Source organism: Prunus dulcis, chromosome 6, assembly GCF_902201215.1.
Source record: "Prunus dulcis chromosome 6, ALMONDv2, whole genome shotgun sequence".
NCBI lineage: Eukaryota > Viridiplantae > Streptophyta > Magnoliopsida > Rosales > Rosaceae > Prunus > Prunus dulcis.
In genome coordinates this window covers 20723-46310 of record NC_047655.1, presented here as the reverse complement: position 1 = coordinate 46310, position 25588 = coordinate 20723, and the positions used below count along the sequence as shown (strand labels likewise).

The 25588-nt window shown below is 37.4% G+C and overlaps 1 protein-coding gene across 1 annotated transcript in view; it reads right to left on the bottom strand.

The window, feature by feature from the left end:
* Window positions 1-7930: 7930 nt before the first annotated feature.
* Window positions 7931-25588, bottom strand: part of LOC117629690 (TATA-binding protein-associated factor BTAF1) — a 28665-nt gene continuing 11007 nt past the window's right edge. The window contains exons 12-29 of the mRNA XM_034362260.1: window positions 22669-22880; window positions 20433-20673; window positions 18835-19008; window positions 16995-17420; window positions 16457-16900; window positions 16117-16236; window positions 15557-16039; window positions 14206-14744; window positions 12914-13403; window positions 12761-12829; window positions 11077-11181; window positions 10272-10499; window positions 9916-10179; window positions 9782-9831; window positions 9211-9320; window positions 9053-9135; window positions 8603-8815; window positions 7931-8404 (exon numbers count right to left, since the gene is read on the bottom strand). Of these exons, the coding sequence (XP_034218151.1) occupies window positions 8237-8404; window positions 8603-8815; window positions 9053-9135; window positions 9211-9320; window positions 9782-9831; window positions 9916-10179; window positions 10272-10499; window positions 11077-11181; window positions 12761-12829; window positions 12914-13403; window positions 14206-14744; window positions 15557-16039; window positions 16117-16236; window positions 16457-16900; window positions 16995-17420; window positions 18835-19008; window positions 20433-20673; window positions 22669-22880 (4419 nt within the window). The 3' untranslated portion in view covers window positions 7931-8236. The remainder of the gene's footprint in view (window positions 8405-8602; window positions 8816-9052; window positions 9136-9210; window positions 9321-9781; window positions 9832-9915; window positions 10180-10271; window positions 10500-11076; window positions 11182-12760; window positions 12830-12913; window positions 13404-14205; window positions 14745-15556; window positions 16040-16116; window positions 16237-16456; window positions 16901-16994; window positions 17421-18834; window positions 19009-20432; window positions 20674-22668; window positions 22881-25588) is intronic.

The window sequence follows — 25588 nt, the reverse complement described above, 5'->3', positions numbered from 1 at the left end:
TCCAATTTGATTGGTCAAAGTATGAGAGTTCAAATTAGAGATTGAGGATTCGAATGGACACAAAAGATCTGCCAAAACATGAATAAAAAAAACTGAAACGATTCAACAATACTTGTCTGTAGCGTGAGCTAGGGTTGGCTAGAGCAAAGGCTAGAAGTGGCCAATTTGATTGGAAAAAGTATGAGAGTTCAAATTAGAGATTGAGGATTAGAATGGACAGAAAATAAATGCCAAAACATGAATCAAAAAAATTGAAAAGATTCAAGAATACCAGTCTGTACTGTGAGCTAGGGTTGGCAATATAAAAGGCTACAAGTGTCCAATTTGATTGGTCAAAGTATGAGAGTTCAAATTAGAGATTGAGGATTCGAATGGACAAAAAAGATCTGCCAAAACATGAATAAAAAAAACTGAACTGATTCAACAATACTTGTCTGTGGCGTGAGCTAGGGTTGGCTAGAGCAAAGGCTAGAAGTGGCCAATTTGATTGGAAAAAGTATGAGAGTTCAAATTAGAGACTGAGGATTAGAATGGACAGAAAAAAAATGCCAAAACATGAATCAAAAAAGTTGAAAAGATTCAAGAATACCGGTCTGTACTGTGAGCTAGGGTTGGCCACATAAAAGGCTACGAGTGTCCAATTTGATTGGTCAAAGTATGAGACTTCAAATTAGAGATTGAGGATTCGAATGGACACAAAAGATCTGCCAAAACATGAATAAAAAAAAACTGAACCGATTCAACAATACTTGTCTGTAGCGTGAGCTGGGGTTGGCTAGAGCAAAGGCTAGAAGTGGCCAATTTGATTGGAAAAAGTATGAGAGTTCAAATTAGAGACTGAGGATTAGAATGGACAGGAAAGAAATGCCAAAACATGAATCAAAAAAGTTGAAAAGATTCAAGAATACCAATCTGTACTGTGAGCTAGGGATGGCAATATAAAAGGCTACGAGTGTCCAATTTGATTGGTCAAAGTATGAGAGTTCAAATTAGAGATTGAGGATTCGAATGGACACAAAAGATCTGCCAAAACATGAATAAAAAAAAAAACTGAACCGATTCAACAATACTCGTCTGTAGCGTGAGCTAGGGTTGGCTAGAGCAAAGGCTAGAAGTGGCCAATTTGATTGGAAAAAGTATGAGAGTTCAAATTAAAGATTGAGGATTAGAATGGACAGAAAAGAAATGCCAAAACATTAATCAAAAAAGTTGAAAAGATTCAAGAATACCAGTCTGTACTGTGAGCTAGGGTTGGCCACATAAAAGGCTAAGAGTGTCCAATTTGATTGGTCAAAGTATGAGAATTCAAATTAGAGATTGAGGATTCGAATGGACACAAAAAAGATCTGCCAAAACATGAATAAAAAAAAAAAAAAACCGATTCAACAATACTTGTCTGTAGAAGGTGAGCTAGGGTTTGGCTAGAGCAAAGGCTAGAAGTGGCCAATTTGATTGGAAAAAGTATGAGAGTTCAAATTAGAGAGATTGAGGATTAGAATGGACACAAAAAGAAATGCCAAAACATGAATCAAAAAAAAGTTGAAAAGATTCAAGAATACCAACAGCATGCAGCTGAGCTAGGGTTGGCAATATAAAAGGCTACGAGTGTCCAATTTGATTGGTCAAAGTATGAGAGTTCAAATTAGAGATTGAGGATTCGAATGGACACAAAAGATCTGCCAAAACATGAATAAAAAAAACTGAACCCATTCAACAATACTTGTCTGTAGCGTGAGCTAGGGTTGGCTAGAGCAAAGGCTAGAAGTGGCCAATTTGATTGGAAAAAGTATGAGAGTTCAAATTAGAGACTGAGGATTAGAATGGACAGAAAAGAAATGCCAAAACATGAATCAAAAAAATTGAAAAGATTCAAGAATACCAGTCTGTACTGAGAGCTAGGGTTGGCAATATAAAAGGCTACGAGTGTCCAATTTGATTGGTCAAAGTATGAGAGTTCAAATTAGAGATTGAGTATTCGAATGGACACAAATGATCTGCCAAAACATGAATAAAAAAAACTGAACCTATTCAACAATACTTGACTGTAGCGTGAGCTAGGGTTGGCTAGAGCAAAGGCTAGAAGTGGCCAATTTGATTGGAAAAAGTATGAGAGTTCAAAATAGAGACTGAGGATTAGAATGGATAGAAAAGAAATGCCAAAACATGAATCAAAAAAGTTGAAAAGATTCAAGAATACCAATCTGTACTGTGAGCTAGGGTTGGCAATATAAAAGGCTACGAGTGTCCAATTTGATTGGTCAAAGTATGAGAGTTCAAATTATAGATTGAGGATTCGAATGGACACAAAAGATCTGCCAAAACATGAATAAAAAAAAACTGAACCGATTCAACAATACTTGTCTGTAGCGTGAGCTAGGGTTGGCTAGAGCAAAGGCTAGAAGTGGCCAATTTGATTGGAAAAGTATGAGAGTTCAAATTAGAGATTGAGGATTCGAATGGACACAAAAGATCTGCCAAAACATGAATCAAAAAAACTGGACCGATTCAACAATACTGGTCTGTAGCGTGAGCTAGGGTTGGCAAGAGCAAAGGCTAGGAGTGGCACATTTGATTGGAAAAAGTATGAGAGTTCAAATTAGAGATTGAGGATTCGAATGGACACAAAAGATCTGCCAAAACATGGACCAAAAAAGTTGAAAAGATTCAACAATATCAGTCTGTACCGTGAGCTAGGGTTGGGCACACAAAAGGCTACGAGTGTCCAATTTGATTGGTAAAAGTACGAGAGTTCAAATTAGAGATTGAGGATTCGAATGGACACAAAAGATCTGCCAAAACATGAATCAAAAAAGTTGAACAGATTCAACAATACCAGTCAGTACCGTGAGCTAGGGTTGGGCACATAAAAGGCTAGGAGTGTCCAATTTGATTGGAAAAAATATGAGAGTTCAAATTAGAGATTGAGGATTCGAATGGACACAAAAGATCTGCCAAAACATGAATCAAAAAAATAAACCGAATCAACAATACTTGTCTGTAAAGTGAGCAAGGGTTGGCTAGAGCAAAGGCCAGAAGTGGCCAATTTGATTGGAAAAAGCATGAGAATTCAAATTAGAGATTGAGGATTCGAATGGACACGAAAGAGCTGCCAAAACATGAATCAAAAAAATTGAACCGATTCAACAATACTTGTCTGTAGCCTGAGCAAGGGTTCGCTAGACCAAAGGCTAGAAGTGGCCAATTTGATTGGAAAAAGCATGAGAGTTCGAATTAGAGACTGACGATTCGAATGCACACAAAAGATCTGCCAAAACATGAATCACAAAAGTTGAACAGATTCAACAATACCAGTCAATACCGTGAGCTAGGGTTCGGAACATAAAAGGCTAGGAGTGTCCAATTTGATTGGTAAAAGTATGATAGTTCAAATTAGAGATTGAGGATTCGAATGGACACAAAACATTTGCCAAAACATGAATCAAAAAAACTAAACCGAATCAACAATACTTGTCTGTAAAGTGAGCTAGGGTTGCCTAGGGCAAAGGCCAAAATTGGCCAATTTGATTGGAAAAAGCATGGGAATTCAAATTAGAGATCGAGGATTCGAATGGACACAAAAGATCTGCCAAAACATGAATCCAAACAACTTAACCGATCCAACAATACTTGTCTGTAGCGTGAGCTAGGGTTGGCTAGAGCAATGGCTAGAAGTGGCCAATTTGATTGGGAAAAGTATGAGAGTTCGAATTAGAGATTGAGGATTCGAATGGACACAAAAAGTTCTGCCAAAACATGAATCAAAAAAACTGAACCGATTCAACATTACTTGTCTGTAGCGTGAGCTAGGGTTGGCTAGAGCAAAGGCTAGAAGTGGCCAATTTGATTGGAAAAAGTATCAGAGTTCAAATTAGAGATTGAGGATTCGAATGGATACAAAAGATCTGCCAAAACATGTATCAAAAAAACTGAACGGATTCAACAGTACTTGTCCGTAGCGTGAGCTAGGGTTGGCTAGAGCAAAGGCTAGAAGTGGCCAATTTGATTGGAAAAAGTATGAGAGTTCAAATTAGAGATTGAGGATTCAAATGGACACAAAAGATCTGCCAAAACATGAATAAAAAAAACTTAACCGAATCCACAATACTTGTCTGTAGCGTGAGCAAGGGTTGGCTAGAGCAAAGGCCAGAAGTGGCCAATTTGATTGGAAAAAGTATGAGAGTTCAAATTAGAGATTGAGGATTTGAATGGACACAAAAGATCTGCTAAAACATGAATCAAAAAAACTGAACCGATTCAATAATACTTGTCTGTAGCGTGAGCTAGGGTTGGCTAGAGCAAAGGCTAGAAGTGGCCAATTTGATTGGAAAAAGTATGAGAGTTCGAATTAGAGATTGAGGATTCGAATGTACACAAAAGATCTGCCAAAACATGAATCAAAAAAGTTGAACAGATTCAACAATACCAGTCAGTACCGTGAGCTAGGGTTGGGCACATAAAAGGCTAGGAGTGCCCAATTTGATTTGTAAAAGTATGAGAGTTCAAATTAGAGATTGAGGATTCGAATGGACACAAAAGATCTGCCAAAATATGAATCAAAAAAACCGAACCGATTCAACAATACTTGTCTGTAGCGTGTGCTAGGGTTGGCTACATAAAAGGCTAGGAGTGAACAATTTGTTTGGAAAAAGTATGTGAGTTCAAGTTACAGATTGAGGATTCGAATGGACACAAAAGATCTGCCAAAACATGAATCAAAAAAACTGAACCGATTCAACAATACTTGTCTGTAGCGTGAGCTAGGGTTGGCTACATAAAAGGCTAGGAGTGAACAATTTGTTTGGAAAAAGTATGTGAGTTCAAGTTACAGATTGAGGATTCGAATGGACGCAAAAGATCTGCCAAAACATGTTTCAAAAAAACTGAATCGATTCAACAATACTTGTCTGTAGCGTGAGCTAGGGTTGGCTAGAGCAAGGGCTAGAAGTGGACAATTTGACTGGAAAAAGTATGAGAGTTCGAATTAGAGATTAAGGATTCGAATGGACACAAAAGATCTGCCAAAACATGAATCAAAAAAACTGAACCGATTCAACAATACTTGTCTATAGCGTGAGCTAGGGTTGGCTATAGCAAAGGCTAGAAGTGGCCAATTTGATTGGAAAAAGTATGAGAGTTCGAATTAGAGATTGTGGATTCGAATGGACACATGAGAGTGTTATATCCATACTATTGCAAGCATGATTTATGTTACGAGTGTAGATAATAGTTTTGGAAATGATGTTTTTGTATTCACTTAATGGTCATCATATTCGGCATCTTCAAGAAATTGACGTCGAACACTAGACTAGTCGACTGTGAGTCGCAACGCTCAGCACTCCCTCATCAGGAGCAGAAGTGATGAGGATTCCTCAGCCGCTGGAGAAATTAAACAATTCATAAGGTGAGGTCATCTTCTTCACCGATGTGTTCAAGTATGGCCTTCGATTGCCATTGAAGCCATCGGTGCAGAGGATTTTGGCGCATATCAACTATACGCCTCGACAGTTCAATATGAACTTCTAGATCATGCTCATTAGCACCATAACTACCTTCGTTTAGAGCAGTTCTCGCACTTGTGGTGTGTGAAGAGGGTGAAGAGCTCAAACGAGGGGGTGGGTGCAATCGAACTGTCTGCATGCCGGAGAGCGAGGGCACTTTGTGATTGGAGTGCCAAGCTCACAGAAGAACTAGCGGCATCGGTGAGTGATGGTTTCCAGCAACTGGGAATCGGCACCTAGTGAGGCCATTAAGGGGCACATTCCCACCACATTCTAGACAATCGGTAGGCAGGGGGTGCCGTTCGGCAGTTTGGCTAGACTTACTTGTTTATGCATATAATTTCATTTGAATGCCGAATGTATACATAGATAGTGTGGCATGCGGATTCTGAAGTGTGCTAAAAATGACAAGAAGATGAAGATTTCATGCAAATCAAGTAAAGAAACCAAATCATTCCTTTCATCGCAAAGAATGTTGTCAAAATTTCCTAGTTCAACGTGGTTCAACTCTTACCAAGTCAAACAAGGAAAAATCAAGAGGACTCTAGATTAGTAGGAATCCTATTTTTATAATAATTGTAATTATACCTTATATAAGTAAGATTTCTAGGAGTACTATAAATAGGGAATGCCGAAGGAAGTCAAGGTTCAGCTTCTGCCAAGCATTGAACCTCTTGAAATGGTAGATAAGGTTGATGTGATTAATTGCAAGTTGACAATATTGCTCAAATTAATATAATGGTAAATAGAGTATCATTCAAACATGGATCAAGTTAATCTATTAAATATTAGGGTGGTTTGTTTATCATTATATTTGAATTAAACGATAAGAGAATTATGATGATTAAAATCTAAATAAGAAAGTAAAAGAAGAACATGGTGGAGGCCTACAAAGGGGAAGATGCTGCTGCAGAGCTAACTCTTGATGTCGAGGCCACCGAGGCTGCCTAGGCTGATGACATCGTTGAGCCTGTTCCCAATTATGATGCTCCCCTTACCGAGGGTTGACCTTTTTGCTTGCTTTTATTCACAAAATTTGTAATAATATTTTGCCTTCTTAGAACAGCATCCCGAAAGGCATTTGTAAATTTTGTTTGACCAATTGGGTCGTTCGGGGGCTATTTATCTGTATCGTTTTAGTAGATAGTTTATTTTTGGCATTCATTGCATGTACCTTTTTACCGCGCTTTGTGCCGATGGCAGCCTGAGGCATATTACCGATGGTAAGTAGCGGTGTTACTGTAAAGGTGTTACCGAATGCAGAGACAATTGTAGCAAAAATGTTGGCGCTAGGCCTTTCATTAACTGTTGGGGTGCCGAAGGCATAACGTGCATTGGGGAGGATGCCGAACGGCAGTGCCTCATGTAGGAAGCTATTTACAAAGTGAGGGGACCGAAAGTCAGAACGCTTCACTTGTAGTAGTATTTCAGATGATGGGCGTTCCAATGGTGACCGAGGGCATGTCCATTGAAACTACGCAAATCTTACCAGTAAGTTAGGGAGTGAAAAGCCAATATCGTACCAGTAAGTTATAAAGTGAAAATCCAATATCTTACAGGTAAGGGTCAGTTTGGGATTGCTGTCACTTTTTTAAAAAGCTGCTTATGATGTGCTTTGAAAATAATGAGTTGTAAAGTAAAGCAGTTTTATGTTTGGTAAACAATATTTTTAAAGTGTTGTTAGTATAAAAAGCAGAACGTTTGATAAATTTTAATATAAAATTGGTGTAACTATGGATAATGATTAAAATGGACATGATGATGTTGGTAAATTTTAATATAAAACTATTGTAATTGTCGATAATGACTAAAATAGACATGATGTTGAAATTGTTGTGTGCTAACTACGTGGTGGTGGTGGTGATAGTGATGGTGGTGGTATAGGTGGTGGTGGTGGCGGTATAGGTGGAGGTGGAGTTGGTGATTGTGGTGGTGCTAGAGGTGGTGGTGATGGTGGAGGTGGAGGTGGTGTATGGTGGGGGTGGTGGGTGGTGAAGGTGGATGTGGTGGGGGTATAGGTGGAGGTGGATTTGTTGGTTGGTGGTGGTGGAGATCCAAATTGATTACTAAAATGCCCTTCTTGTCGGGTTAAAATAGATGGCTAATTTGAAATTTTAAAAATTGTGAAGAAATATGATCAGCACAAGGAAGCCCCTGAAAAGAATGAAACCCTAAAACATCGAAAACCCCTGCAAATATTGAAACCGTAGAAACACCAAAAACCCTGAAAACACAGAAGCCCAACACCCTAATTCTCTTTTCTACATCTCTCACTTTCCATCGGAGCGAACTTTGGTGGGTTCTTGATTGAATAAGATCTCAATTTCTAGAATTGTTTGTTCCACACGTTAAATGTCACCCCCAATGGCTAATACTGGCTAGCATTATTGCTTTATATACCGGGCCATTTTCGTCGAACATAAGGCGGATAATATCAATGCAAAATACTTCCAGATAATGGCCAACTTAAATAAAGCTGATTGTATTTACAATATCCGGCATATACAATTCTCTTTCCCTCCAAAACTTTTTTTGGTCTTTTGACACCAATAACCATTAACCCTGACGCCAGGCTCACTCCTGGAACCACTCAATCAACTCTTGCCCCAAAGCTCCTGAAAATACAAAGGATATGGGAGAACCAACCAAAGGGGAAGGGGTCGGTAGAGCTATAATGTCAAAATTTGGGTCCCGACTTGCTTCAGAAATATACACTGTACAGAGTGGAAAGCTGGGCATCAGCCATCAAGCTTTGCCAAGAACTGGCTGAGATTGTATTCTTCGGTATATTGTGATTGATCCCACAGCTCCTCCAGCCCACCAAGAATTGCTTTTAGCCCCTTTCCCGTGCCTGGTAACTTCATAACTCCATCAAATTTTCCATCTGGATGCTTAGACACAGTTCCCTTGAAAACAAAAAAATATTTAAAACTTGTCATTGACATCCAAACCAAAAATGAAACAAAGAAAGAAAAACAAACTGGAACAATAAATAAATAAAAATTTGATTAAAGATGAGAGAAACAAAGAAAGATATTTGTCCATATAAGAAGAGAGATCAACACTGGCATAAACAGGCAGAAGATAGGACCAGCCAGCAATACCTTTTTAGATGTTTCTGCAGTTGCAAATAGATCAAGCAATTGGTCTGTATTCATTGTTTTCATACTAGCATTTTCGGCATTAATGACTGCATTAGCTACTGAAAGCTTAAACTTTTGCAAGCTCATAACTTTCTCTTCGAGGGTGCCACGCATAATCAGACGATGGACATTGACAACTTTTTTCTGACCTAATCTGTGTGCTCTATCCATTGCCTGCAAGTAAACAACAGTAAGATGCTCAATTTTTACTTTACAGTGACCTCTAAAGCAGAGGTTGCAGCAACTTAACAGAAACTCAAAACAATAATGAGCAACTAGGGAGCTTCCTGCAAATCATCTCAGATTTATTCCTCAACACTAGACTTAAATGTGACAGATGGCATGTGCATCCAATTTCAAGAGAGGAAAATTTGTACTCCTTAGAGGATAAAGACAGCATAAGATGGTCACCTGATGATCCCGCATTGGGTTCCAGTCGTGCTCCACGAAAATGAGAGTATCTGCAGATGTCAAGTTCAAGCCCAGCCCACCAACTGCAAAAAGTGATTAAGTTTTAATATCACCCTAATAGTCAATCTACTTCACTTGCAAAAAGAGAGAATTCCAACCATGAGTTGTGAGCAGCAGAACATCGATTGTAGGATCCGAATTGAAAGCCTTAACAATATCAAAACGTTTTTCAGGTTCAACTGACCCATCCAGCCGCAAGTAGGTTACACTGCTTTCAAGCAACATGTAAGAAAATTAGACCAGTTAATGTTGAAAAAAACGTTGTGTGAATTGTAAGAAACTGTATCAGTTCCTATGTGAAGACAATTGCACAAGTTCACTAAACTAGAGGAGGATTCTTTTATGCCCACAATACCTAATTACTTATTTGTCACGTGTACTTGGCCATTAATTTCTGGAATATTAATTTGCAAATTTTCATATCACACATCAAAACAAATAACCAGATTTCCATTCGAAATAGTTGAAGTTATTTAATAATGTTACTGATCAACAAAATTGTGGGTCAACATTGTCACCTAAACCTAACACTAGAATACATTTCCACTGCAAAACAGTCTTAATAATGTCAGCAGAACTAATCCATAGAAAAAATAACAAAGGTGTGTGTGACACTTAACATAGCAACCTATTTGCAACCTGTGTATAATATAGGTTTAGGAGACCAACCTCTTCATATGACTATGAAACAAGTCTCTTTCAATTAAGTCCAGAAATGCCTGCAGGAGATGCCATTGTACATTATAGGCCATAAATTAGGGATAAACACAAAAGAGAATTAGTCAAATATAAATGAGCATTACTTTATGTTGAGCAAAAATCAAGACTCTGTGCTGCCCCACACTTATGGAACCCTCAGAACTAGAGGCATCGACACCTATTCCACATTCTTCAAGGATCTCCTGAAGTGCAACTAGTTTGGGAGAGTGGTATGGCTTATGCAATTCCGAAATTGGGTCTGAGCCTCCAGGTAATAGCTCTGACAAAAGGCATGCAATGGAATCTGGAACTTTTTCCCCAAGAACAAGCAATGGATGACTACAGAGTTTAAGCAAGTACTGAAGTGCCTGAAAGACCAGATAACATTCATTATATGATTGGAACTGACTGATAAAAAATAAAAAATGGAATCACATACAAGAATAAATAACAAAATTACCTGAAACACATGAGAAGATGCTCTGGGTGAATCGCTGTGTCCTCCTGTATCTGCTGACTCGTTTACTTTTACCATACTTGAGATCTCTTGTCTCACATGTGAACCAGAAAACTGTTCATACAATTTTAACTGTACAGGGCTCAGGTCACAGAACCTGTCCTGAATAATTTTCTCGGGAAGATCAGACAAGACTTCATCTTTTGTTCGACGGAGGAGGAAAGGCATGACCTATTTGATAGAAGATGCTTTAGTTAGAAGAAAACAACCATCTCTGCCTAAACTCTTGTTCCTTATGCAAAGAGTAAATACCATGCTATGCATACTTCACCAGAAAAGAATGTCAGAGAACAATAGTTTGCTTTTTTCTAAAATTCCGGTACTTGGAAAGCACAATTACAAAGAATTAAAAAAATCATATGTTCTTATAATAGTTTGGCTTCATCACTAAATTTGGGAAACAGTTTCCAGTGATATGGCATGGTCTGACAAATGGTTGGCCAATTATAAGCATGGTGAGTGGCAAGAGGGGTCAGTCGATGGCCATTAGGCTACCATTGACCATTTCACAGGATAAGTAGATAAATTAAGGTGGTTGGTATGGTGAACCGCATACTCTTGTTCCAGAAGACTACCCTTTACTGTCAAAGAAACCAAGCCATTTTTCCACCTCATACTGGGTAATTTTTTATATAGCAAATAAGGTATTTTCCATTAAATACTCTCCTGTGTCGAAGCATACACCAAATAGCACAATTTCTTTTCAAGATAAAGAAATGAGGATGGTATAAAGAAACTATTCATCCACCTGCTTGTGCAATGCTTCCATAGCAAGTGCTCCTGCTTCAGCATCCTTGGCAGAGCACTTAGGATCTCTGGCTGCCAGCAGTGGTTTTCCATAAGTGGCTTGGAACTGTCCAAAGTCATGAAATCAACAATTTATTTAACACCACATTGACAGTTGATCAGGCAAAAGGGTACAACAGTATTACATACAAAATTTACATACATCCCACATCGTAAATAGATAAGCAAGTCAAGAAGGAGATATAAAAATAACTTAAAACTACTTAATTCACACGACTGACAATGGAAATTTTCCAAAGATGTAGTTGATTATGAATACTTTCTCTTCTTTCAATTGGTATCATCTCTTGTGATCTTCAGTTTTGGATAACATTTGGAAATTTCATTTTAAACTCTTTTTGCATCCAAATAGATTTGATAAAAAGGTCTTGGCTTCTTCACTATATTCTGGACCATCTCTACATTGTTCAAACCAAAATTTAGTCTTATCAGGTTATGGACTTGTGATGCACTGCAAGTCTGGGAAAATAACCACAAATCTAACATATACTTAAAATTCAGGGCTAGAGCGTGTAGAGTGTAGACATACAGACTTGTTTAGTATTTTCAAAATACTAACGATTTAGTCATAAATATTTCTTCGATGTAACTTTTTAATCATCATCACAATCAGTAAATTATGATTTAAGATATATCAACAACAATAATGACCACCCCCATCATCAAAGCCACTAAATTTAGTTAGTTGAGGCATATCAATTCAATCAAGTGAAAAGAGACTTGAAGTGCCTTTTTTTTCATCTAACATGTCAAAATTGTGTTCAAAACAGACATTACATCCATCACATTTATGGGATGCTTAGCACATACGGTAAAAAAGAGCAATGTAAACCATGCATGCACACGACCTTCACTATATAATTCACATAGAAAAATCAACAATAAGCAACAGAGGAATAAATACAATGGTTATTTGCAAAGTCATTTGGTACTGCATAATTTGGCTGCATGATCATGACTTGAGATTTATACAGTACTCAAGGCTGGCATAAAGGGGAGTCGGTTGGGGAACTAGGCTCCCAATTTTTAGCTTCCAAGAGGTCCCAAACCTAGGTTCAATACTATGTTACCCTAGACCAAATATAATAATTTTCACACAACCCTGAATAAGGATCCCCTCTCAGGCCAAAACAATCCAATTTTTTGGACTAAATCCATCGCCCAATACCCAATAATCTTGTATGACAGAAAGCGATTCAACTTGAACAACATCCAGAAAATTATCCAAATGCTGGTTCAGCTATGAGCAGGAAAATTTTAAAAAATTCAGTAAATCCCCTCCTGCTGAAAATACATTTCCAAAATATCCTATTCCCTAATCTCTTCTAGTGGGATTTTACTAAACTATGAAGCAACAAGAACAAACCTAATCTTTTAGACATCCTCAAAGAATTTATGGGGGTACCTATAAGAAAAGCATTTCATGTGAAATGCATGCAGGGTCCCATTTCGATTGTGCCTCTAAACTGAAACCTCAAGGCCCCTGTATTTTCACAATTTGTTTTCTATGTTTTCTATGTTTTCTTCTATAAGATATTGTTCTCAGCAAGATATTCTTGACCAGATATATAGATCCAAGAAACAGGACAAAATGAAAAGAATTTAACCAAATAAGATGAACACACCTGCCTATCTGTTCCAAGAAACCCAGGCATTAGGAAATCAAAAAGGGACCACAAATCCATGATGTTATTCTGCAACAAAAGGTAGGTCACTTTCAGGAAAAATGGACAATTGCCAAGTTTTGAGGTAATTTCATACACCTGTGAGTCACCAACCTGGATTGGTGTTCCACTCAATATCAAACGATGCTGGGCTTTCAGTTGCTTCGCTGAAATTGTAATTTTTGACTTCGCATTCTTGATTATGTGTCCTTCGTCTAAGATACAATAGTTCCAGAGAAGCTTTCCAAGATAATCAATATCTTTGCGGACCACATCATATGATGTTACTATCACATTATGCTTTTCAAAATGTTCTCGAAGAGAAAAGCGTTCTTGAGCAGAACCAACATATTGGAGAGTGGATATCACGGAAACATCAATGTACTTCTCTATCTCATAGGCCCAGTGTCCAACAAGTGTTGACGGACAAATAATTAAAGATGGTGGGAGATTGCTGTCATTTAAAGTGCGATGCTCAACTATATCAGAAGCCACAATAGCCGATGCTTGAAGTGTCTTACCAAGCCCCATATCATCACATAAAATTCCATGAAGCTTGAAACGTTTTAAAAAGGCCAGCCAATTTATACCTTCCTGTTGATACCTATAGCCAACAATGACAGTTAAGAACCAGAGTGTTGATTAAGTAAAAAGGAAAACCAATTTATATGTTTCTGTTTATGCTTATAACCAAAAAAAACAGTTAAGAACCGGAATGTTGATTCAGTAAACTGACAATCTGGGTTGTCAGACTATACATACGAGAGGGGGTGGGAAGTAACTAGGAAATAAACAACATATTACAAAATAAACAACATATTACAAACAAGTGAATGAAAAAATTATAGTGACAAAGACCATCTCAACCCATAAGATAATGCACTCATTTTTTTGTCCAGATTAAGTAAATACTTGGATAACCAATAGAATTAAATCTAACTATCTAAACTACTTTGTTACATCTTTTACAACATAATGAGCAACCGGGGCAATTAATAAACATCTAAGAAAGAAAATAGGGTGCTTCCATAGTCCATACCCCAAACTTCCCATCCAACAAAATAAATAAAAGAACACTATTCACCAGCATACACAGCCCCCAGCGCACCACAAACCCTAACCCTAGGGTTGAGAACAGAAGTAGGATATATATATACATAAAATGAGATTTAATTAAATTAAGCTTTTTGTTTTAGTAAACAGTTTCTTAACTAATTCTACCACTAAGATATATAATCATTTTTAACTTTTTCTCACTTTCGCAAAAGGGATAAAAATTTATCTACCATCATGAATAAACTAAGTTGTCAAATTAGACTTGTAGCCTTAGTTGTTTTAAAGAAAATTATAAGCCAAGTTTAACAGTCTTGGCTACAACTTCAGTCCAGGTTCAGTGTTTTAGCTACCTCCTCAGTGTCACTTTCAGTTCGGTAGAAAGCTTGTAATCATCAATATGTGAGTTGTCAAGTAGTTGCTCCAGAAATTTTGCATCCTCTGTACTTCGAGAGAAACCTTCACTTAGTCCAACAGGAGGAGGGAGGCCCCGTGCCAATGGAAGAAGAGGTACAAGGGCAGCAAAACTATGAGTCACACTCTGTCTGACTGACTGATCACAATCACTCATACACCTTAGAAGAGGAACAACTAACAAAGGAGCATATGGAACCAGCTCGACACCCAAACCCTGAACAAGCAAACTAATAAGCATGCCTGCACCTTGTCTGGCATTCACAGATGTCGCATCCCCTAACATGGGTATGGCATTTTCAATTACAGCTCCCATCACATGCATTGACATTGACTTGGCCATTGAAGTGATGCATCTAGATGAAGCCAATCTAACAGCAACATGAGAATGGCGAACACACTTAAAGATGTATGGAAGAAGGGTGAATAGTTTTAATTTCAGATCCTCATTTAGCATAGGAGCAATAGAACGTACTACCTGCAAACCGGATTTGACATAAACAATGAGTCAAAAATAAAGTTTCGCAACAGTTGGTCCACAAATTTTGAGGGTCTACCATATGTAATAAAAATATATATATGTTCCAATCTCATATTCCAATGCAGTGGCTATGAGCTAATTTAAATTTAAGTAAAACTAGAAATTTCAAACAAGGAAAAAAAAGTATTAAAAAAAAAGGTCCTTAACTGATACGTATAAACTGTTATGGACAAAATACATATTTCAAAACCAAATTGAAACCACAACCTAGTGCCTTAGATCCTAGCATTCCCAAAACAAGCTAGAAATACCCACACTACCTTCTATTGTTTTAGACTATATCCAACGAGTAAGAATTGTTGGAGCTGTCAGTTTCCAGTTCACAGATCCAGGACATCTCACTTCATGACTGCTTTTTCTTTTCAAGATCACCCATAAACCCAAATATACTCACCAGAGAGACTTGTTGCAATTATTTTTCCATAATTCTACAACCTGACTGGCCATGGACTCCTGATACTGTATTAATGATCTCGTACGCAATTATTTTTCCATAATTCTACAACCTGACTGGCCATGGACTCCTGGTACTGTATTAATGATCTCGTATCCCATCACTGAAGTTACAAGAGAGCGAAAAGTTCTCAAAATAATTTTGTACATAGTACAGTGAATTTGCATATGCATAACATCTTTAGATAAATAATAATACCAAGACGCTATCGTACGCAAAAATAGGAGTACTGAATGCAGTATCACAATATTTAATATCAAGTACAACAACCAACAAAATCAAGGATGATACAAACCTGGATATTGTTTATCAGGATCTGGGGATCTTTCACAGATTCCATAGCTTGTGTAATTTTCTTTTCATCTGCTGGACTAAGAGACTCAATACTACTAGGCTTAAGAACTTCAGTGAGGCAATCCCACAGTTTAGGAAGCTTATCAAATAATGAAGCACCAAACTTCTCACAGAGATGCCTCAACGCAAGTTCAGATCCTCGTCTGCTAATAAAGCCCTCAACCTTTGACCGGTCTTCACTACCAGCCAGCACATGAACCTTTGATTTCTGCTTACCAGTATTTCTCCCAAAGGAGAGAAGATCTTGATCATCAATAATATCTATGGAACAGATGACTCTAGCTTGGGGTGTTTCACTAGGATCCAAGCATGTCAAATTACATATATTCTTAATTAACTTATCATTTGGGCTAGGCCTACGTGATATACAATGAGAAATAAGCTCTGCAAGTGCCTCAGCTGCCTTCTCTTGCAGTATTTCCTCCTTCCAAAGGAATTTAAGATATATTAGATTAAATGAGCATCTTAATAATTTAGAAAGCATTATATCTAGGAGATTACCTGTTCTCTTTTGATGGCAGCCATCAAAGGCAAAATAATGGGATTTAGTCGTGCAGGAAGCTCTGACATCCAAACAACCGAAGCAGCAACAAGGGAAGAAACAGTAACATGCAGATTGCTCTGCAAATTGTTCCATAAAGTAACAGTGAACAAAATGTGACCTCTAAAATATAATTTAAGAATTTGGGAAAATCTAAAACAAAACCTTCAATAAAGATGAAAATAGGTCAAATACTGTTCCAAGAATTCTCTATAAATACAGATGAATATTTTTGTATTGTATAGCATATCAAGCACTTAAAACAGCACATCAAACAATCTTCAATTATCCCAGACATACCTGAACACATTTTAAATATCCTGAAGTTGTCAGAAGTTGTTGTTTTGCTGACTCTATGCCATCAACAATGTGCCTTTCCACAGAATCATTCTCCACAACATCATTACATAACATTGGAAGTTTTGATGCAAAATTAATTGCACTGTCCACGCTCAAGCTTTCCAAGTTAATTTTACTAGTAGACAAAAAACTCTGAAACATACCAGACGATTGAATAGCTTTTAACAACTGACTAGCCTCACAACGCATCTTACAATAAGTTCTTGAAAGCTCGGCATAAGGAAGAAGTGAATCTTTTGTAGGGAAGGCAGGATCAGAGCATGCTAACAAATCCAACATCCCGTTTTTCAGATGGTGTGGAAAACCTGGCATAACCCCAGCATTTTCAAACATACCCACACTTTTAATCTCTTTGAACCAAGAAATAAGAACCATAGCTGCTACCTGATAGAATATGAAGACTGATTAGATTTAAGTTAAACTTTACCAAGAGAGAAGGGGAGGATGGTGGAAAGTTGCAGTTAAAATCAAATGGTACCTGCCGCTGGACACCAGATAAAGAGGTAAGGGCATTAGTCAGTGGATCAATTGCATACTGCATTGAGCCTTCTTGTAATCTGGAAGCAAAAACTCCCAATGCTGCTGCTGTAACCACTCGGGTATGAGTTACAGACAACTCGACATCTGCACCAACAACTATCTGAACATTATTGGTTGAAGCATCCCCAGCTTTTTCCTCTGGAATTGACGCCTTTGCAGACTCCAACCCAATGTTTCTACAAGACTCATTTTCTAGCTTCACAGCTCTCATTTTAGCAGCTGCTTTAAAATGACTCTTTCGAGGGAGAGCAACAGGCCAAAACATTTTTGTAGAATCTAATGCTGACCCATACGAAGTAGTTGCAAGTTCTATCCAAGAGGACATATAAGACCTCGCAGCAATTTCCAAGTCCCCTACTGGACACTGGTATAATCAAAGAAGAGAGAGAAAAAGAGAGAGAGAGAGAGAGAGAGAGAGAGAGAGAAGAGAAGAGAAACAGTGAGACCAGGCATAATATTTGACAAATAAGCATAAGTCAAATGCTATCAAAAGCATGAGAATAAAGTGATTTTTTATGTGCCCAAAAGCAAGAGACGCCAAGCAAGAGCTAGGGCTCAAGAGATATAAGCTAAGACTGAAACAGGTACAAGAACTTATCCATCAACCTTTTTAACAAATATCAGAGGCATGTAGTTGTATTTTATTATGGTGTGAGATACCAATTTTCCAAGGTTTTCATTTTTCTTACCAGGTCGAACCCGAAGTCACAGTGTCTCAAAAAAAATTATTAATTTGTTTTCTATGATATTAACAAGTTTTAATGAAAATAAAATTACTGCACAGTTCAGGAATTATGATCAGATAGAAATAAGTTGCACCATTATTAACATTCTATAGGCTTACCAGGAAGCTATAACAATAATAATTATCCTAGATTCCCAGCTACTAAAGGAACGTGAGCAGCAGAAGAATAAGCATCTACTTAGGGAAGAAATCGAAAAATCTCTTGGGAATCCTACAAGATCCATCTGTGCTTTTTTTTTTTTGGGATCTTCTTCTGGAAATCCCTGCTATTCTTAGCATGACATTGAGAAATCTCGTTGATACATCACTCAAGCAAGCTTTAAAATCAGGTTGGTTGAAAATCCTCCCACAAGTAATGATTTACTGATAAGAAGAGGTTGCATATCTATCTCTAATTTTAAAATACCATATGAATAAGATGCACTCATTACACTTTGAACTTCTACCACTAAATTTCAGCTTCTCAGACTTCCAAAGAGCTTAGGAACACATTTAAATACATTCTATGAGAATCCATATCTTTGGCCAACACAAAATTCAAAATATTGATGGTTCTTACGACCTTTCTAAATGTCTGGTCAACCTATGGATAGTTATTATGAATTTACATTCATAGTTTAGTTTGTGAAATTTTTATTTATTGAAGAAAAAAATTTAAAATAATAAGAATAGATCTGTACAGGGGGAGGACGAAACAATACAGAGAAAAACTAAAAGATAATAACACAGAAGTATCCTCACTAAAATTAACAGTGTTAATAAGAATAAATAAAGGGGGTAAATGCTTTTTGTCTTAGTAATTAAACCTGTTAAAATGTTGCTAGTGACAGAGATATACCAGTGTGTATGGACGCAAGAGCAAAGATGGAAACATGAGGTGTCTCTACAACATATATGTGAGTGAAACAGAGACACTGTGTGAGAGAAAATCACATTTTCTTACCCTTTGAACCTTTGGGGACAGAAGAACATAACAAGAAGCAGAATAAAAATGCAAAAAATGAAAGCTCTTAATTATCACTAAATAAATAACCTGAACAAGAAGCCTCCAAACTCTCTCTGAACGTTTCAAAATTTCATCATTTGATTCAAGCAACAAATTCTGGAAAACAATCTGAAGGGTATCGCCCAAAATAAAAGAAGGCCAAAATGAAGTACTTGATTGCTCAGAGATGCTCCTTTTGTATCCTGCTTCAAGTAGTCGCTCCTGCAAATGAAAATATTAGAGGGAGTTAACTGTAAGTATACATATTACAAAAAAACAAACATATACTTACACATGCGCAAACATATACTTATACACGCAAGTGCAAACACATACTTTCCCCCACACACGCGCGTGAATATATCTATAAGCATACTTATGTACATCTGAACCATGATCAATTGCCCATTTTATAAAAGTCACCTACAAATAATGATGCAGGATGTGTAGGACCTAAATTTATTAGTTTCCTAATGTATTTGTTAGTTTCCTAGATACTCTAGTTTTCCAAATTCTTGTAGGAATTCTACTTTTCCAGATTTCCGGATTTCTAGTTTTAAGTTTCCTATTTTATTTGGGTTATGATTTCTGTTTAAGCAAGGGATTTTTATCCTATTATGTCTAGGTTTTAGTTTGCTATAAATACCCCCATGTAGTTCTTTAAAATTCAGATTTGGATATTGAGTAAACCTTCTCTTAAAACTATGTGATTTCTGTCCTTCCTTCTCAATTCTCTGTTTTCGGTCCTTTCTTTCGTCCCTTCGATCTATATATTTTCATCTCCTCGACCTCCGATATTCTTCTTATTCTACTGTTCTACCCTTTCTTTCGTCTTTTCGATCTATATTTTCATCTCCTCAACCTCCGATTTTCTTCTTGTTCTACTGTTCTACCCTTTCTTTCGTCTTTTTGATCTATATTTTCGTCTCCTCAATCTCTTATATTCTTCTATGTTCTATTGTTTGAATGCTTAATCTAATACCTACGGGCTGTACTACATCATTAGTGCACATAAAATAATTACTGTCTTTAACACAGTAAAATCAACATATAACAAAAAATAAGTGGTAGTGGTGAAAACACATAGAGTGGGACAACTGGAATGCAACTGGTATTCCTATTGATGTTAATGTTAACCATGTTCATGACTTGGATATCAGTCTGAAACTCAAGTGAGTCACATTATGGTTAATGCATTAATGCATCCAATCAGCTGGATCAAATCAGCTTCACATTATTTGTAACGGCTTTGTTGTTGTCCAGTGAACAACAACTAATGGTCACAATGTGGTGCAGACACCAGGAAATCTGGTTTCTTCAATAGTGTTAACACTTGCAAGGCCAATAGGGGGTACCCTTTCTAAAGAGTGGTGGGTGAAACTGACTTGGTTTATGCATTGCCTCATAAGCATGCTTTCATAACTTCGCTGGCAACCAACACAGGATTAGCAGATTTTCCATTCCAGGCTTTTTGATTTGCTGATCTAAATGGTAACCTAGATTCATCCTTTAATTTTACTTTTGTATAGGAAACAAAAATCATTGTATTGACAAAAGACATACTTCAAAGTCATTAATATTCCTTTAAAAAATACAAATGGTAGGCAATTGTACAAACACGACAAACAGAGCCAGGAGTAGCTTACCAAAGTGAGGATAGCTGAATAACGGACAGATGTGATACTATGCCTCATAAAGGGCCACAACCGTGGCGCCAATGTTGATAACATAAAAGGATTATCCTGCAAACTTATGCCTTCTCCAGTATCATCAATGCTACCCAGTTCATTTAAATCAAACTCAAGGTTCTCTTTCAAAGTCAATGCCTCAAAAATCTTAGGAATCATCTCTTCTTGGGAATATATTTCAGCCAACAGATTCATTACACTGCAAAAAGAAACACCATGATTTATCCACAGACTTTGATGCATATACAAACAAGAAAGGACAGACTACATTCCAGTACTCCCCCAAAATCAAGATGAATTACACCAAAATATTTTCTTTTTAACATCAAACAAACTTTTATCTTATATCATACCATATAATTTAATGCATTGATTAGTACACAAGCATTCCACCTGCAACCAATACCAATACAAAGCAGCCAATAGAAAGTAGCCTTAGAGTAAAGAAACAAGGAGCATACAACCAGCATCACTCTAAACATATATAATCACAATGTCTAAGCGTTCACAAAGATATCGAAGGAGAAACAAGGAGCTACAACCAGCATCACTCTAAACATATATAATCACAATATCTCTAAAGTGACTTCACCAAGATATCGAAGGAGAATCTAAGAACCTAATTTCTTTTTTATTAGGAAACGAAAATGCATTAAGAAGATAGGAAAACTACAACACAATGGGCAAGAAGTCCATATGAACAAAGAAACTAGAGAATTCTAAAAACGACACTAACAACCTCAAAAGACAACAGAGAACCAGAAAAGAAACAAAAAACAATAATAAACAGCTGCATTCCAATTTGCAAAAAATTGTAGAGAAAGAAATATCCTTAAACCAAGAAGAGATTGAAGCCCAAAGAGATGCCCAAAAGTGAACCCTCTCACAAATTATGCATCTCCTCACCCCTCATTGTCAAATGTATTCCCCTTGTTAGCATTTTGCTCGTCAAATATGTCCTAGTTGGTTTAGAATTGTTTTAGGAAAATTCGAGGTATACCAATTCTTGTCCTAGAGGGATTAGGAAAGAATTTCAGTTTTCCTTATTAAATTTAGGTTTGGATTTCTAGAAGTCTATTAGGATTTGGATAAGTGTAATTTCCTAATCCACTTAGAAATAGGAATTCAATCAGCCTTGGGACATGTAAGCCAACTCTATATCTATAAGGCAAGGCTTATTTTAGGGGAGAAAAAACAGCCAGAGACAGCCGAGAGTTTTGAGATTAGTTCTAGGGTTGCAAAAGTTCTGTAATCTCTATTATTAATCAAAGGAGCGGTGATTTCTCTACCTAGAGAAATCACAACTGGACGTAGGCAAAAGTTCTGCCGAACCAGTATAATTCTTGTGTGTTTCTAAGTTTTCTAATATTTACTAGTTTAGTCTATTGCCGTTGGTTACATTAAAGAACAAGATCTAGTGTGCGGGTTATTTAACACCACTACCCCAAAATTACCCAAAAGATAGCCATCACTGAACATCTTCCGGAACCATGCCATTCTTCCTTCAATCAAGAACCTTATGCCTCTTGCCAAATAAACCCACACACTCAGCTGGGATAACGCAAAACACATTAGCCTCCCTGGACAGCTGTAATCAGAGAGAGAGCAATCGCGCATTGCAGGAATGAATGGTTCACACTCTGCTCCATCTCTACAATAGCATGACATTGAGGAAGAAGCAAACAGAAGGTCATCTCCTCTAAACCATATCACAAGTATCAACCCTCCCAGAAGCTAAGAACCTAATCCTATATCACAGTAAATCCACTTCCTCTTCCATGTCCCACTAATTAGCAACCAAGTGAAAAATATGTACCTATTTGGCATACCAAACTTAAAATCAAATTAAATGGCACGGATGCAAGCATTTCGTTCAGACGTGTATCTGCTACTCGTGAATGACACAATGCATAATATTAATATGTGCAACAATGCAGCAACACCATGTAAAATAGCTGAACAACTAATTCGAAAACATATGTATTTAGGTTATAGGATCCTCAAATAATTTGAAAATAACCCCCGTTTGCTGAAGTGACAGTACAGTTATTTTATTTTCTTGTTTCTTTCTCTGTGTAACACATATATTAGCTTATTGCACTCATTACCTTAAAAAGATTGATGCTGATATCAATGGCAAAAGAGGCTGACATCAAGTAACGAGTCTTACATATCAGCTAGCAAATAAAAATACCTGCTAGTGGATGGACTTAAATCATCCAAATCCAGTAATATATCCCAAAGCAGCATCACTATAGAATGCAAAGTTTGACCATTTAAAGCAACAATAGCAGCTGCTGTAGGTATTAAGGCATCTGCAGCTACTGCTCGAACATCATCATCAGGGTCCTCCAGGCCAGCTTTACATGCAGGCAGGATCTGGTCAAGCAAGTTATGAAGCATCTCCTGGTGCCATGAAAAGAAACATGGAAACAATAAAATGTAACTGACGAAAATTGTAGTCATGCAAGTAGCAACCAGCAAAACAAAAAGAGAAAGATTGTTCACAAGTAGCGTAAGATTGTTCACAAGTAGTGTAACATTGTTCACAAGTAGCGTAACATTGTTCACAAGTAGAGTAAGACATGCATAGCTCGTTAGCTGTCATATGTCCATTAATGATCCTCCTACAATCAAGGACGAAAATATCGGCCCATACACCGATATATTAGCCAATATGTGGGATTTTCAAAGTGTCGATGCCGATACTGGGGGGTAAACCAATTTCTTCACCCATGTCAACGATATGTCCCCAATATTTTACACTAGTACTGACATTTCCTGATGTCAGCAAAAGAAATCCAAAAAATTTCATGATTTTTGAAAGTAATAGATGGAAGAAAATGCAAATTCAAACAAAACAAAACAAAAAAAAAAACTCTAGTTAAGTAACCAAATTAAACCTGGGTACATGACTTGGTATGACTATTGTATGGACATAGATGGTTGTTCCTCATCATTGGACCTCATAGGAGATCTTCATTTATCAAAATGGGCACTCATCTCATTAGTACTCCAATTTTGAAAGCAACTATGCAATTATACATAAATTATCCATCTTGTTCAAGAATTTGGGGGAGAGCGTGGATCATTTTCTTATCTTGCTCTTTTCTTTCATCTTCAAGGAAATGGGAAGAAAACCAAGGTTTTATGGGGTTGTATCGTATTGGCGGTCATCTGGGTGGTTTGGCTGGAACTAAATAGATTGATTTTTAGGACCTTGTCGCGAAATGGAGAAGCTATGGGAGAAAGTTTGATTGTGCTCCTCACTATGGGCTTCGACTTCTACATATTTCATAGATATGTCCTTTAGGAGCATTTGGCTGGATTGGAATGCAGCCATCCGATAGCTTTCCAGTCAAAGTTTGTTTTAAGTTTTGTTCTTTTGCTATAAGTTTATCGTTTTCTTGGTCTAACTTCTATTTCACTGTTTAGACTTCTTTTGTGGCCATCTTGGCCACCTTGTTTTTTTATTGTCTTTTTGCAATAAAATTATGTTTCCTTTTCAAAAAAAACACAAAACTATGAAATTTTATTACACAAAAGAAGCTGCACAGCACCGTAGATAAGCAATCCACCATGAATATATAAGAGAAAACAATAACTCATGTTACAACTAGTTTAACAAACCAAAACAATTCAAGACACTAAAGCCTTCCAGTCTAAAACAATGTCAGAAATAAAAGTGTTCCTAAAATCAGGAGAAACAGATGCCCAAAGTGCCGCCCAATACTTGACCTTCTCCCGCACCTCCTCCACTTCCATCCCCCTAACATCTTTAAAAATCCTTTGGTTTCTTTCCAACCAAATAACCCAAATTATAGTCATCACCATACAGCCCCACAATACTTTAGCCTTCTTTCCACCACCCAATACTTTAAATTTCCCACCCAGCAAAGAAAAGCAGTCTTTTAGTGCCAGTGCCACCCAACTAACATTAATCTCAATAAATAAAGAACGCCATTTACAGCTAAACCGGCAGGATAAGAAGACATAATCCAGAGTCTCCCCTTCACTCTTGCACAAAATACACCAATGCGGGCATAAAAAAGATCACGGCATTATTTATTTAAGGCTTATTTACGGCAGTGCCCCTTGAAACTATGGTCAAATCTCACTTTACCCTAAAAGTCCAAGTGAACCACTTTACCCCCTTGACCCAAGTTTGTTGTTCCACTTTGCCCCTTACTGTTAACTCCATCCAAAATCTGTTAAGGTGGCATGGGTATTTTAGTTATTTCGAATATGTGGGTTATTTACCCACCTTGGTGATGTGGCAAAGTGGACCCCACCTCCAGTATGAACCAAAAAAACAAATAAAAACAATTGTACAATACAAAATTTAAAAACATTAACAAACAAAAAAAAACTACCTAGATCCAAGATGGGGCTTGGCAGGCAAAGGATAATTGTTGGTATCTGATAGCATCCCTTGTCCACCAAATGGGGTTTAATCGTTGTAGCTGGGAAAGCTTTTGTGCACTAACTAGTATTTAGTTTGTGTTTACTTTCTCAGTATTTTATTTCTTTTGAGATCTTTCGATCTTGGCTCTATAAGGCTCTTTTTGTCCCCTTTTGTTTGGCTTAATGAAGCATCCTTTTGACTGAAAAAAACCAAGAAGATCCAACTCTCCCCAGCAACAAAGCCGCAGTCGCAAAATACAAAGCTCTGGAGTCCCCAATTTTCAAAATCAGCAGAAGGAGACACCACAAGAGGCTGAAATGTCTGTTCCATTGTGCCCCAAATCTGAAGAACCAGAAAGTTTGATGCTTGATATGGAAGTTGTGGAGTATTATTAGTCTCCAAGTCCAAATCCAAGGTCAACAGAGAAGGAAAAGAGTAGGAGGAGGGGAGGAAGAGCAAGAGAAGTGTGCAGCAGCAGCAGAGACATGTGAAGGGGGTGATTTCTGGGTCTTGGTCGTCCTCTAATTGGATGAATGAGGGAAATTGTGCGTATAATCAGATGTTTGGATGCTGGAGGTGGGGTCCACTTTGCCACATCACCCAGATTGGTGGGAAATAACTCGTGTAATAAATGACTAAAATACCCCTGCCACGTCATCAACTTTAACAGACTTTTGGATGGAGTTAACGGTAAGGGGCAAAATGGAAT